This window comes from Psammomys obesus, unplaced genomic scaffold, assembly GCF_907164565.1.
Source record: "Psammomys obesus unplaced genomic scaffold, mPsaObe1.curated_primary_1811, whole genome shotgun sequence".
NCBI lineage: Eukaryota > Metazoa > Chordata > Mammalia > Rodentia > Muridae > Psammomys > Psammomys obesus.
The window spans coordinates 5,768,160-5,783,896 of NW_026596091.1; the positions used below are offsets into that span (position 1 = coordinate 5,768,160).

The window sequence follows — 15,737 nt, forward strand, 5'->3', positions numbered from 1 at the left end:
GGGAGGGGAAAAGACCTACATGGTGGTAATTTTCTACATCTCATTTGCAGTGCTAAGATACTGATCCTCTATACGTTGTTAAAACACAGGTATAGATATACGTTGATTTTTAGATCAGCAGAAGAAAAAAAGGCACATTAATAAAGAATACTGGGATTTGGGTTAGAATAGTTAGAACAGTTCCTTATGCACAAGGCATGTTAACTATGGAATGCTTGGATGATACTTGAACAAACTGTAAAGCTTCCTGAACTTGACCTGAGGATCCTAACAATTGCAGGCAAGTGCAGGTGGGCCTCAGTCTGCACCTTTCTAACACTTTCTGTGTGCTGTTGTCCAGACCCACACTGAGAGCTGTACCAGGTTAGACGGCAATGCAACTGCTCAATGTTTCACAGTGCCTGTTGGCCTTACTAATTTTACACCTTATGCCAAGTTTAAAACCTTAAATACATAAACACCTATTTTCTTCTTATTCACTCAGTTGGCAATACCTTTAAATAAACATGACAATAAAATTTTATTAAGATCTAGAGAGGATGAAACAATGTTAAACAATATGAAAGAAAAAAAAGCCATGTAATCTCAAGCTGACAAGGAACCACAAAGACCCAAGATCTTTTGAACTTAAGGATTCAGATTAGAAACCTTTTGTTTTTGCTGTTAGTTTGAGACAGGATCTCACATAGCCCAGACTGCCTTTGACTTTCTGATGCTCTTTTTTAGCCTCCCAATGCTGGGACTACATACGTGAGTCAGCAAGACTGGCTGTGACTAGAAACGCGAGTGCTCTTGCCTGCTCGTTCTGTTAGCTTTACTGAAAACAGAGCCAAAGCACCCTGACTTGTGGTGTCTTAGCTGCACACACATGCAATCAAACTGCACTTACCTGATACCCACGGACGAGGGTCGTCTGTAATTCTTTGAGGACGTACTGCAGAAAGTGCACACCCAGATCTTCGATTATTTTAGAGAGGGTGGTGCGTGCAATGTCTCTGATTTCCTGTGCTCTGTTCTTGAGGAGGACACACACTTTCAGCAAAATACTAGAAAAATGCAAAGTTGAAAAATAACTAGCCACGTCAGAGAAACAAATAAAAATAGACCCGTCCTTTTGTCTCTTAAGTATTCATAACCCTAATTCCCAGTTACGATTTGGAACTCTAGTAAACCACAGCAGCACTTCTCTTACTGACAGAAGAAATATAAAAGTCAGAAGGAAAAGGAACAAATTCTGGGCTTTTCTGAACTTCTCTTACCTGGGCAGATTTGCCTCCATAACCTCTTGCGGAAGGGACCGCATCAGCTTAACCATGGCAAAAGCCAGGGGGACTCGGACCACTTCCTCATCATTCACGATCTTTGACTTGACCAATTTGTGCTCTTCTTCTCTTTTGGTCTATAAGAAGAGTTTAAGGGAAATTGGAAAAATAAGGACCACAAAGACATTGTTCCCTGGATTTGATCATTTCCTTTTCCCTCTCCCTGACCAGTGACTGAACCCCAGGTCATAGGACTTGCTACACTGAAGTTAGACCCCTAACATAACATTAGAAAGACAATGGTTGACTTTCGTGTGTGTTGTGTGTACAAAATGGGCCCAGAGGTGGAAGCCTGATGTGTGTGTGCACACAGTGGGGAGGGGGGGGGCACAGAAGTGGAAGCCAGATGTCCTGCTACATTACTCTGCCTTGTTCCTTTGAACATTGCACTCGGAGCTGGGCTGACAGCCCATCAATTCTTAGCCACCTTCCTCTATCTGCCCATACCCTCCCTCCTCTCAACACTTGTGTTACAGACATGTGGCACAGCCATCCCCAGGTTTTTATGTGCATGCTAGGGGGAAATGAACTCAGGACTTCATGCTTGCACAGCAAATGCTCTTACTTGGCTTCTCTCTGTTAAAGCTAGTTAACTCTGCTGCTATAATGTAATATAATGGCTGAGTGTTCTAATAAAACTTTACATATACATGTGTACACACACACACACACACACATATATATATGTATATGTATATATATACCCATATTTACATATATGTGTATATATATGTTTATATATATGTGTATATGTATATATATGTATATATATATATATATATATATATGTGTGTGTGTGTGTGTGTGTGTATGTATATGTATATATATGTCTCCCTAGCTACAACTTATGGGTCACAGTTTGTAGGCTCTGGGTATATGAGAATGCACTGTTAAATGCTATCCCTGTCAACCAGAAGAAAGATGGACCTCTGTGTTGGACCACCAGGTTTGCCTAAGGTGATATTTAATTTATTTATTTTTTTTTTTATTTTTAGCTAAGGCCAGACAATAAGACCAAGAGTTTGTCCCAATACTTCCATGTGCTGCTGGTGTCTGGCTTGGAGAGGCAGGCTTGACAAGTTTTGTGAGCAGACACTTAAGGCAGCACAAATTTTAAAGGGTCAAACATGGCCACAACCTTGTTAGTGGCCTGAACATCTCACAAGTGTTCTTTAGGAGCTCCTGAAGAGGGCTCTGGCTCTTCTCCCCTCTCTTCCACATTTGTACCATGGTATCTCAGTGAGGATAGGTGTGGGCTATTGATGTGGGAGTGTCAGTGTGGAAGAGGGCCAAAGGCGCTTGGGAGCACGTCAAACTCTACTTTCTTCTTTTTCTTTTCTTTTTTTGAGACAGGGTTTCTCTGTGTAGCCTTGGCTGTCCTGGACACGCTTTGTAGACCAGGCTGGCCTCGAGCTCAGTGAAGCCCCTGCCTCTGCCTCCTGAGTGCTGGGATTAAAGGAATATAGCATCTCCACTGGGGCCCTAAGATGATATTTAAATAGTACAGAGTAGCCAAAAAGCATAACAGAAACAGAGCCTAATTTTTAATTAGCTCTTCTTCGGAAAGCTCATCATCTGTCTTGGAGATAGAAAAAGCCAACAGCCAACATCCATCATACCAAAAGTGTAATGATGGGTCACTGCTGCCTGGCTATGGCACACAATGCTTCAGGTTAAACAGTTAAAAGTTGAGATGGAAGGAAACACACAAGGTTATGTCACTCAGTAATCCTGAGGGATGAACCATCCCCATGTGATGGGCCCACCAGCACCTGGGCTCAGAAACCTGCTGGCCCTAATCCTTACCGCAGATGCGAGGCACTTATGCAGCCTGGGGAGGATGTCCCCTGTTATGGCTCCTTGGATGGTTTTAATTGTTCTTTCCAACTCCTCCTTATTCCGAGGAAGGAAAGTGACACACTTGGCAATGCAGTCTTGTCCCTTAGCCTGTGTCCCCTCAGAATCAGCTGCCTCAGGGGCCTCCAGTGACTCCAGGTTGTCTGTCAAACTCTTACAAGCTTCTTCCTTCTCTTCCTCATCCATGTGCTCCAATTCCATGGCATCATGCTCCAGTAACTCAGCCATTTCAACTGCATCTGTAACAAACATCACTGTTAATTAAAGAACTGTCACAGCTGGGCGTGGGGTTTTGAACCTGTAATCTTAACCTGAATAGTAGCACTCAAGAGGCCGAGAAAGGAGGATTGAAAAGTTTGAGGCTAGACTGAGCTACATAGCCAGATCACATCTCAAAATAGGAAGGAAGAGGAAAAGGAGGAGGAACAGGAGAGGATGATGAAGGTAAAGTTATAGAGCTGTGATAAGCTGCCTTTTCTATCAATACCTATTATCCAATAGATAGTACTGACTACCAATTACAGGCAGGTAAAATAATGGCTGAGGAAGCAGAAGGGAAAGAGAGGGTTTTATTTCCTCATAGCTGAGAGTCTAATAAGGGAGAGAGACAAGGAAACAGGCAACTGTAGAAGTATGTGGTCAGGCCAGGCCAGGGTCACTTGAGAACAACGTGGGTGCCACTAAGCTCCAGCTTAATAAAACGAGACAGTGAAGTACTGTGAGGCAAGTCCAGGCTTGACCCTGTTAATAAACTGTCTTAGCAAACTACCTGTCTCCCAGAGGGCTCTGAACTCTTTACCAGTGAGGGGAGAGACCCACCCTGTGAAATTATTGTGAGAATTAAATGAAGTAAACTCTGTAATTGCCTAAAATGTGCTTGCCATTCCACCAACTATTAAAAAAAAAAAAATGGCTAGGAAGCCCTTTCTTTTGTCATTTACGGCTGCAAAACGTTGGTATCCTGTGCTGCTGCAGCCCACTTTCTTATACCCAGGAAAATCCAGGTAACCAATGTGATTCTTGAAAGGTGCCTATGGCGATGAGAAGGTACAGCCCCTCTGCTCAAAACACTGCCTCCATTTACCATTTCACTGTTGTTAAATTTACCCAACATATGGAATTAAGAAAAAGAAAATGAAAACTCTTGGCTTGGCATCACAAAGGACTATAAACCAAAGATGCTCTTCACCCTCATCCTGGACTGTGAAGAGGAGGAGGAGGAGGGTTGGTCCAATGGTGATTCAGGCTTCTCTGGGGAGATAAATAACTAGGAGGTCAGGGGTTTTGGCTGTGTCTCAGTGTGATGGGCATTCTTTGTCGCTGCTCTGTTACAATATGATATGATAGTGCAGAGCAGGCTGCTGGGGAGGAAGCAGAAGGGACAAGAGCTGTTGCGTGTGGGCCTGATGCTGGTAAGTGGATGATTAGCCCTGCGGTGAAGAAGTAATGTTCTGTCTGTCCAGGCCCAGGAGCTCACTGCTGTTACTCACAGACAGACTGCCATACATTAGGGAGACAGACTTCTAGGGAAAGAACCAATAGCTCATATTTTTTTAAAAAGATTTATTTATTTATTATGTATGCAATATTCTATCTGCATGTACACCTGCACACCAGAAGAAGGCACCAAATCTCACTATAGATGGTTGTGAACCATCATGTGGTTGCTGGGAATTGAACTCATGACCTCTGGAAGAGCAACCAATGCTCTTAACCTCTGAGCCACATCTCCAGCCCCCAGCTCAGATATTTACGTTATACATTTTAGATGTGCCTTTTGTATAGGTAAATAATTTTATTGGAATAAGCCATCACTTCAGTTTCTTCCTGACTCAGTAAGTAGTCCTTACTACAAAGTGAGGAAAAACAGTGCATTTTGCCATCTTTAATTATCATAAATTATCCAGGATTAAAATGAGAATCAGTTTAAGAAAGTTTCAAAACTTACTCTCTTCATTCTCAACATTTCCCATTTGTTTTTCAAGAGTTTTGTAGTCAAAATGGAACGCTTCCAACACTATCACCAACAAACTGTCAAAAAAGATATAAAAATGCCATTGCTTAGCAACATCATCTATGAAGGGGAGAGGGAACTTGATGACAGCAACAGTACAACTCTGTTGTGACTGGAATGAGCATTCCTGTAACCACATTCACACAGTGAGTTTAAGGGGAGACCTCAGAAAGACCCATTCAGGAGGCAGGGTTTAGGTTACATTTTAAAGACAAAAGAAAATGACTATACCTGACAGCCAGTTTCTGGTTGATCTGCCCTGCCTGCAAGACATGGATGAAATGTTTCAAGTAATAGACATAGGCTGGCCAAGACAGGTGTCTGCAGATGGCTCCGATAACCTCTGCAGCAGCAATGGTTATGTTTTCATGCTGTAAAATAAACCAAGAGCACCGATGTAACTGCTAGAAAAGCCAAGGTTAACTTGCTCTACTTTACAGGACAGCTGGCCATCCTCAATTACAGAAGGGATTCTAATACTACCTGATCTTTCACAAACTAAGTTTACCAACCACTGCTACAAAATACTGATTTGAACACTGTGTATGTTTGTCAAACCGTCCTTACTCCTTTCCCCACCCTAATCCAGAAAAGGATGGTATCAATTTAAAGAATGTTAATGTACTCTGAGCTCTTTGCTCCCCAGATCTTCCAGATGGGTGAACAATGCAAAAAACCACACACTACACAGTGGCTCAGCTCCTTCAAACCTTAAACTAGGAAAGTGGACAAAAATGTTAACCCGGATGTCAAGACTCTAGATTTTGAATACAGCAAGACAGGACAGTGTTCCTCAAGAGGAAGGACAGTGAGTGTTGCCATGACCTGAATGTACTGTATTTAGAGAACTGTGGGGTTCCAGTAGAGGAGAAGAAGCCCCAAAGAGGTGAATGGTCTCTGAGTGAGAGAGAGGCTGTGCATGGTAGCTGCAGTCCACAGGGTGGAGTGCCAGGGAGGGGAGAGCTGCCTGAGGAAAGGCTTTTGATTTAAACAGACACTTATCAGTATTCCTGAGGAAGGGAACCAGTCATCAAAGCCCAGTTAAGGATGGGGACACTTATGCCCTTAAGTCGGAGAGAAACAGCATCATGGCATAAAATGCGAATGGACACAGTGGAATGAAGAGCAACAGCAATTATAAGCATGTAAGCAAATAAGCGTTCCCTTGTTTGACCTTTTGAGAAGACAACTGATTATCTCAACCAAACCTTATTACTAAAGATTTCAAGTGCAAATGGTCTAAACCAGCTCCCAGGACCGTCAGACTGGACATACAGCAGCACTCTGGGAAATAGCACCTATACGTCACAAGTGGGTTCAGAGAGGAAGGTTAAGAAGATTCTACGGCCGAACTGAAGAAACCTAGGGAGAGTCTCTCCAGCTGTGCTTCATTTGTATCTCAGTGCCTTTAGACTCTGGATTGTTGCGCTTGCTTTTAGGACTGGAATTTAAGAAGCAGCCCTTTAAGGCTGGGTTGAGTGGTACATGACCACAGTTCTGCTACTAGGGAGAGAGAAGGACAGTTGTAACTTCAAGGCTCACTGGGTGACACAATAGACCACACCCACCCTCAAGAGTAAGGAGATAAGGATCTTGCCAGGCTTGGTGGCTTGTGCCTGTAGTCCCAGTACTTGGCAGTCTGAAGCAGTAGGATCACTGAGTCTGAGATCAGCCTGTACTACATACACAGTGAGGTCTATAGGGCAGCCTGAGATACAGCGAGACTCCTCTACAAACAAGCCAGCAAGCAAGAAACCCAATGAACGAACAGCACACACCCATAAGGCCAGCAACTGGGAACCTGAGAACTAGAGTTCAAGGTCAACTTGGGCCACACAGTGAGACCCTTTCTCAAAAAACCAGAAGTCATTTTAGAAATCTGGACATCTCTAGGAAGGGGAATTTTGTTTTTATTTTGGTAGTTGGCCCACGAGTGCAAATAACAATAAAAATTCAAAATATATTCACATTTTACAGTGTTTACCATGCGCCAGGAGTGGTTTTAAGGGATCTGACCTCGTCATTGGTACCTATGATGATAAGATTATTATGCTTGCTGGTGTTCATCCTTCCCACACCTAGTAGCTTACCTTGACCATTTTCTCATCAAAAATTGGAGCCATGGCATAAGGCATGATATAATTCTGAAGAGATTTAGAAGACAGCACAACCTGCCCATCTAGGAGCTGTTTGGACAGTTTCTTCAAGGCTCTTGCTCGTCTATGGACCTAGAAAATTAGATAAAATATGCAGTGATTACTGCTCACTCTCCCAAAACCACCCCTGACTCAGACCCAAGCGCTTTTCCCATGAAAAGTTTAAAGGCGGGGAAACCCTGGCCATGTCCTAGGTGAGCAAGCACCCAGGTCCCATAGCACCTAACAATGGACCTGAACACTCTTAGGGAAAACTGAACAAAGTTGACACTATTATAATTCGTGTTTGGTGATGCCACCAAGAAATGAGATGCACAGGAGCTGATCATCTTATATGCAAATCTGTCATTCAGACCAGGGAAAGGAACCTTGAAACCCTGGAATGTGAAGGTTCATCTTTCCAATGAGGCAGAATTGTGTGAACTGTGCTATTCTGAAGGCAGGAGGAAGCGACTGCATCTACCTGAATGTGCTTCATGTTCTCAAAGAAGTCCATCTCTGGATCATGATAATGAGTGAGCTGCACCAAGTCCTTAAATTCCAGTTGATTTGGAAAAGTTTGAATCAAACAGGAAAGGATCAGGGTATAATCATGTTGAATACTCTGCAAACATCAAATTGAGAAAAAAAGTATTTTTTATCCATTTCCTTGACAATATAAGGAAGATGAAAAAGCCATTCATATTTTAGGTAATCATTTTTTCCACTGTAAAAAGAAAAAAAACCACCATAAAATAAAAATACAAGCCACAACACTACCACCCCATCTACCTCCTCCTCAAAAGCTTGGTGCCTTTTCAGTTCTTTATACTAAGCCTTATTGTGTTTCAACAGCAGACATGGGAAAACACTTGCAGACAGTAGTAACTAAATGAAAGTTACAATACCTCTGTCTGGCTCTTCAACCCCTTCCTCAGTCTCTCCAGGAGTGTACGCTGAATGATTTCCTTATATTCCTTCTCTGTGACATTCAAAGCAGCTAGCCTTTTGATGATACTTGTCAAGCAGATGCTGGCATTGTCACTTAAAGACATGTCTCCTAACTGAAAATAAGAAAAACCCAAGTCATTCTATTATTAACTTTCATCTATTAATACAACACAGAATACCATTCCCTAAGAAAGTGAAACACTTGTCCAAGCTATTGTGTAAAACCCTACTTAGAAATGCCCATAAATGCCATGTGCTTTAGAAAGGGGCAGATGGAGGGAAGTGAACACCGCATGGGATTCTGGACTACACTTACTGAGAGGTGTCACCTCAGTCAAGACAGTGCTGTCAAGCATACCCTTAGAGCAGTTTTATATCCCAGAGCAAGCAGAATAAAAGGTTCACTAAAGTTAGTTTTTTATTACCAGGTCATCATGGAAAATGGCAGAAAGAGGGACATTTGCCTAGTGTAATTTGGATGGAAGGCCCTAGAGTTCTTAGTTTACAAACTTGGTGAGTTGGTAAGGCAGCGCTCCTGTCGCTGTGAGGACTTCAGGTGAGCTAGCTTTCAAACTTTGAGGATTCTTCAGTCTCCAACTCCCATCTTGCTGGAATTACAAATGTGTGCCACCACATCTGGCTTTTTACATGTCTTCTAGGGACTGAACTCAGGTTAGTCTTGACTGGCAAGCGCTTTTACCCACTGAGCCACTGTGCTGGCCTTCAGTGGGTTTGCTGTGCAACCATCAAGCATATCTACTGTGGTGGTTTGAATAGGGTTGGCCCACAGATTCATGTGTTTGAATGCTGGGCCACAGGCAGCGACACTATTAGAAGGTGTGGCCTTATTGGCAGAGGTGTGTCACTGTGGGGGTGGACTTTGAGGTCTCCTCCTGGCTGCCTTCTGAACAAGATGTAGAACTCTCGGCTTAGAACTCTCAGCTTCTCCAGCACCATGTCTGCCTCCATGCTGCCATGCTTCCCACAGTGAGACAATGGATTAAACCTCTGAAACTGTAAGCCAACCCCAATTAAATGTTCACCTTTATAACAGTTGCCTTGGTCATGGTGTCTCTTCAAAGCAATAAAAACCTAAGACACCTACTTTCTAAAGATTCTCATCACTGTTTTCCCCTCACTACAGCTCTTAGTAAACATTCAGCTTTTCTTTAAGACTGGGCCAGTTATGGTGTCACATGACAGCAGGATACACTGAAGAGGTGGAGACAGGAGGATCTGTGAATTTGAGGTCAGCCTGATCTACATTAAGAGTTCCAGCTCAGGCAGGATTCCATAGTGAGACCCTGTCTATAAACACAGATTTACAAAACAAAAAAAAACAGGAGCTTACTCTGTAGATCAAGCTGGCATGAAACCTACAATTCTTCTGCCCTGCCTCTCCACTGACAAGAGTATAGAAGTGTGCCACCACACTGACAATAAATCAATTATTCCAAGTGCTTTCACGTATTTATTAACAGGAGTAAGCCAAACCCCTTTGGCTTTCAAATCATGAGATTAACACTAAGTGGTTCACAAATCAAAAAAGGCTTCATTTAAAAGAAATTCTACCTTAAAAATGCTTGTCCTCTTTCTAAAAATAAAGTTAGGAATTAAATCTCTATATTTAGTGGTATACTATCAAAACAGCCTGAATGTTTGCCGTTAACACCCACCTCCATATTGTAGAAACAGTTATGCATCACAGCGATGAGGTAGTCAGCGTCCACCGTCTGCATTTCCTTTATTTTAGAGGTGATGGATTGGAATGCTGAGAACCGAACATCAAAGTTGATGTCATCGAGATGCCTTTTATCAAAGGCATTAAGCTACAAGAAATGACAGTTAAACCACATGAATAGAAGTTAATAAACCAATATCTTCAAAGCCAATATATATATATATTTCTTACCTTTACAATATCTGTAATATATGTTAGTCCACTTTCAAACTCAGACAGACTCTGAAAGAAAAGGGCAATATGTTTATTTTTGAGTTTTCTGAGGAAGTTTCTCACTGTGTGGTCTAGGTTGGCCTTATAGTCATCATCCTCCTGCCTCCCCCCTCCCAATTACTGGGGTTGTAAGTCTGTTCCTGGCTATGAGCAGTATAGTTATTAATGGATAACACTGTAATTTTTCTCTTCTCCTTTCCTTGCTTCCCTAATGCCACTCAACTTCATATAACATTACACTGGACAAATCACATTACAGATGGTTGTGATCACAATATGGTTACTGGGAATTGAACTCAGGACCTCTAGAAGAGCAGCCTCTTAACCACTGAACCATCTCTCCAGGCCTCACGCCAATCTTTTATGGGATAGAAGGAAAGTGCAAATCGGGATTTAAAAACATTCGAATCACATACCTGGAAAACAGTACAGAGCAGCTGTCTTGACAGCTTGTTCTTAATAACTGAAAAGAGTTTGGCCAGAGGTCTGAGGAAGCGTGTGGGGTTGAGGCAATGCCGCAGCAAGTTCTGCACCGTCACTAGGATGTCAAGCTCTGTGTCCTGAGAATCAAGACACTGCATTTCAGTAGCCATAAAACTTTATGTAATCACTTACACACACACATGAACACGTTGACATCTTGAGATCAGGTTTTGATACTTGCAGCAATCCTTCCTGTGTCTCTCTCCTAAGTGCTAGAACAGGTGTGCACAACCACACCCAGTTTAGTTTATATTTTAGAACAGCATAGAAACTGGAAAAAATATTTCATAGTAATTTAAAAAAAGCTTTTTAACTTAACACAGACTCTATATAATGTTACAGTTTCTTCTTTCAATCCTAATGTGATTTTGAAACAGTCTCTTTGGTTGTCTAATCCCATTGGTGCTTACAGAATGAGTATGCTGAGGAAAACCAGCCCTTCTGGCTGTCTTAAGAGATCTGTGGGCTTCTATGTGCATGACAATTTGGTCAAAGAGGTTTGGCTCACTCCTGATACCTGATAAATGAGCCACTGGAAGAATTTTTTACTGGAGTCATTTAGAGTTTTAGAATTGGGTCAGAAACTCGTCTGAATATTAAGAGAGAGATTTTTCACTCAGTTGTGCCAATGTGATCTATATTTGAGACTCCACAATGTACTTCTTGGGTTCTACTTGTTGTTCAAAAGAGGGGGAAATGCTGAACTGGATGAGAAGCTAAATGAGGGGAACAATTTTATTGAGGTGGCAGATGATCATGTCTCTCTCATGTCTATTCCAGCCCAATTCCCACCTCTATTTTTAAATGTCTACTATCCAGCTTTCACTTTTCTGGAACAAGTATCTCACAGAATTAAAGATAGCATCTTCTGAACACAAAGTAATTGTCCTCTGAACTGTACCTGAGCAACACTGCCCTGCAGGAGGAATGGAAGGAGAAGTGTGACGAGGAGAGAACACTGTTCTCTGTCTTTCATAAACTTGCTTATCCTAAAGAAGACAAATGGACACATTAGTATACATTAGGAAGATGCGGGGAAGAATCCAACAAGCTACACTGCAGGAAGCCAGCAGTTGTGCCTGGGGCACTCTCACACTGGCTACTGCTTTATCATTCTCAAGGGATCCCCGGGGTAGGTGGGTTCGGATGTCAGTGCTGTAATCTGGCAATTCATGCTTTCTTATTTTGCAAGAAAATGTTCTTAAGACCACCACAATATTTTGGTGTAATTCCCTCGACAGTACTGTGACAGAGGAATTATTTAGCCCCATTTTGCTTAGAGAAAAATGGAGACCCAGAAGATCAGCTGTAGCATGGCTGGGAAGCATCAGGTGTTAGTCACTCTGGCCTTCTGGAGCCTAATGGCTCGTTGTATTTCCACAACCACATCAACAGGATAAAACACTTAGACAAACTTAGGAACATGAACAAAACATTCTAGATGCTACTTATCATTATTTTTATGTTGTTGAAAGTAATATAAAAAGTTTTCCATAAGTTTAGTAACTCTCACATTAAAATTTAGGATAAGGGGAGGAGGGTCGGGTTTATGGAGAGCTACAAAGTGAATAAAGTGTAATTAATAAAAGTTAAAAAAATTTAGGATAAAACCATTTCTTACTAATTTGCCTTTTCAGAAACTGATTATGTATTATTAATTCTACTGCCAAAGTCTTTTAAAAAAAACAGGCTGGACTCTTCAAACAATTTGTTATTTCAAGTGTTTTTAGGGATCTAACAAAACCTGAGGCTTTGAATAAGCAGATATGCAAAGATGGAACAAGCAAATCTTTAATTTGAGGGCCTGGAAGGCTCAACATCGCTCCCTCACAGCTCCACTCCAGTCCTCCCCTCCCCCTCCACGCCCTTCCTCACTTTTGTTTGACATTTAGGGCAGGACATTAAACCCAGCGCCTTGCACATGTTATTAAAGACCCCTGCCCCCCAATATTATTGTTCGAAAGTTAACTGAAAAACAAGATAAGACTTAGACCCGTGCATGCTACCCTCACACTGAAGGGCAGCTGTAGCACTTACTTTGAAAGTATGCCGAGTTCCTTACTGACTTGCGCCCTATTCTTCTTCTTTTTCACCTTCTCTGTACTTATTGTGGTTTTGCTGAGGTACTGAAGAATTGCAGGCACATGAGGCAGAATCAGCCTCCCTCCCACAGTGACAGGCTCTGAAACAGAGACTGTTTCAATCATTACATACTATTTTCTGGATGACAGATAAGGAAAGCATTCAACTATTCATGAGCATTCACACTTCAACTCCAATCATTAAATGACGTTTTCTTACTTAAAGGAGATACATCAGTGGCTACATTATAAATTGGGTATGTGCCGAGACTGCTGGGCTATTGCAACAGGAAGAATTCAGCTGTAACAGTGGAAACATTTCCCAGTGCCCTGGAGAAGAGACTTCTGGGCGGGAAGTAATCTATATTCCTACATGTGCAAAGAATTTCAGACTACACATTCTGAAAAAGAAACTTTTCAGCTGTTAAGAAAGTCAAGCTCTACTGACTCGTTTCTGCGAGTAGCAGCTACCCAGAAAGTCTACGAATCACGGGCTTTGTGCAGTGCACACACCTGTGTTTTCCGCGACATCAGTGTACACACAGCCAGTAACCTGCAAGCTAGGCACTGTTTCTGTGGGCTCAAAATCTGGAAGGTTGAGAAGATCATTGACTATATCCATTATGATGCTAGCTGTGGCACTGGACAGATTCTTTGCTGAGAGAACTGCAAAGACATTGGTCAGGATGTCACATTCTGGGTGTCCAGGTTTCTGCTTAGCCAGAAGAGGGAAATACCTGCAAGGAGAAAGACATTGTATTAATCATCTTATTTCTCAGTATTTTGTCTAAAACACTCCATACAAGTTTCTATATTGATGTTAACATGTCTGTGTGAATATGAAGAGAAATTACTTAAAAATCTACAACACAACGGCTAAAGCTAACCACTCTATAAACATTATATTACTTAGATTTGTATACATTTACTTAATCTTCAGGACTTCTCTCTGAGGTGCCACTATTTGACATCACAGGGAAAGGGCAGACCTGCTGAAGCCACCAAACTGGAAGCAGCGGGACTGAGACTAAGTCTCAGCTGCACTTCTGGTCTCGAGCCTTTTTCTAAACAGCATGAACGTTCAGCTTTTCAGTGATAAGATTTCTGGAATGTCTACAAACTCATACAGAGATTCATGCACCATAACATGAGACGATGGCTGCATGTATGTGGGCATATACAGCTCAGAGAACACAGTCACTGGGAGAAGACAAAGCCATCCTTAATAATGAAGCACTCAGAAGAAAAATTACAATACTCCTCCACATAGAAACAGATTAAATAAATTTTAGAAAAAAATGGGTAAATTAATGTGATCAATTATTTATCACTGAAAAAGAGTTCGAGTATTTTAACATACTTGGCACCAGCAAATGAACTAAGTGGTTCTGTTTCTACGTCTTTTGGTCCAAAAAATATTTGACAGAACAGAGAGGTCCATCTGTTATTTCTGTGTCTGTTCACATGTGTGGGAGCATGTGGAGGTCAGAGGACAGCAATGGATGTTTGATCCTCAGGTATCTTCCACTTTTTGTTTTGAAACAGGTTTTTTCGTTGGCATGGAACTTTGCCAACTGAGCTGGGCCAGCTGGCCAGCAAGCATCCATAGATCTGTCTGTCCCTGCCACCCATCTGTCTGCCTTTACTTGGGTTTTCACCTTATTGGGCAAGAGCTTTACTGCCTGAGCCATCTCTCAGCCCTAGGCTCTGTTATTTCTATCTTACAGGGGGAAACACAGAGATTCAGACACCCCACAGCATAATGGACATGCCCCATGCTTAATCAGAAACTTCAACTATCCACTCGACACACAGCAAGTACCAAAGAAATCTGTGGTAAGAGCAGGAACTCTGTGGAGGGAGCCGCACTAACCAATGAGAAATGGTCTCGGCTCTTTGACAATTTTAGGCAGATAATTAAAGAGGGAGAGTAAAAATCAGGTGTGAGAAAATGACTTATGGGATTGAAAAGGCTCAAAGCAAAAAAGAGACAAAGAACATTGTGTGTGTGTGCTGTGATTAGAACCAGAGCGGCTAAGTCAGTGCCAAAGCTCCCAGGTCATAGATGATGATTTTCAACTGCATGTCTCCATCCTCAGTAATGTTTCAGTTTGAATAACTAGGTAGTGAGAAAGTTTTAGCTAACTTGAGTCCTCTGAATTTCTGAGACAATTTACCCTTTGTAAGATTAAAGACAGTAGATACAGTTCAGCTCTAACTGCATTAACACAAAAACAAACCGCTAAACTTTTCTATAGGTGGAAAACCAATTTTAACATCTGATCAAAACTATGTAAGTGGTAGCTTTCTTTTCAGTTTTTATCACATTGATTTATTTTTGTGTGTGTATGTGTGTGAGTGAGTACGCTACCGAGTCGTACATGTAGAAGGCCAGAGGGCAACTTGTTAGAATCACTTCACCCTGCCACCATCCGTGTGGATCTAAGGGATAACACAGGTCCTCAGACTTGGTGGCCAGTGCCTTTACCTGATGAACTAGCACTGGCACTAGGTTTATGTTAATATTAGTTATTCTGCTTTTGAAAAGAGTAACACTCTTTGTAATCTACTCTGTAGACCAGACTGGCCTCAAACTCAGAGATCTACCTGTTTCTGTCTCCCAAGTGCTGGGATTAAAGGCATGTGCCACCACTGGCCAGCAGGAGTAGCATTCTTATGAATTAGTTTTTTTGACATATTTATTCATTAATTCTTTCACATACAACTATATATATGCGTGTCAGGATTTTAATAAAGGCATTCAGCTCCCTGGAGATATTTTTCAGGTGAGTACTACATATGAAAGGGAAACAGCTGGACAAGGGTAAGCACAGCATAAGGGTTCTGGCAACCAAACTTTAGTCCTTTGGAAGAACAGCAAGTGCTCATTAAAAAAGAAAGAAAGAAAGAAAGAAAGAAAGAAAGAAAGAAAGAAAGAAA

The 15,737-nt window shown here is 41.8% G+C and overlaps 1 protein-coding gene across 2 annotated transcripts in view; it reads right to left on the reverse strand.

The window, feature by feature from the left end:
- The window catches only part of Utp20 (UTP20 small subunit processome component), an 88,630-nt gene that overhangs the window by 19,951 nt on the left and 52,942 nt on the right, over positions 1–15,737 (reverse strand). The window contains exons 30-43 of one of the 2 annotated variants that reach the window (XM_055627826.1): positions 13,311–13,534; positions 12,754–12,898; positions 11,618–11,705; positions 10,650–10,793; positions 10,192–10,242; positions 9,956–10,108; positions 8,237–8,392; positions 7,813–7,953; positions 7,284–7,421; positions 5,425–5,564; positions 5,128–5,210; positions 3,129–3,418; positions 1,260–1,399; positions 890–1,046 (exon numbers count right to left, since the gene is read on the reverse strand). In XM_055627826.1, the coding sequence (XP_055483801.1) occupies positions 890–1,046; positions 1,260–1,399; positions 3,129–3,418; positions 5,128–5,210; positions 5,425–5,564; positions 7,284–7,421; positions 7,813–7,953; positions 8,237–8,392; positions 9,956–10,108; positions 10,192–10,242; positions 10,650–10,793; positions 11,618–11,705; positions 12,754–12,898; positions 13,311–13,534 (2,050 nt within the window). Of the gene's footprint in view, positions 1–889; positions 1,047–1,259; positions 1,400–3,128; positions 3,419–5,127; positions 5,211–5,424; positions 5,565–7,283; positions 7,422–7,812; positions 7,954–8,236; positions 8,393–9,955; positions 10,109–10,191; positions 10,243–10,649; positions 10,794–11,617; positions 11,706–12,753; positions 12,911–13,310; positions 13,535–15,737 lie in introns of both variants that reach the window. The other variant, XM_055627825.1, reaches the window with a different exon arrangement.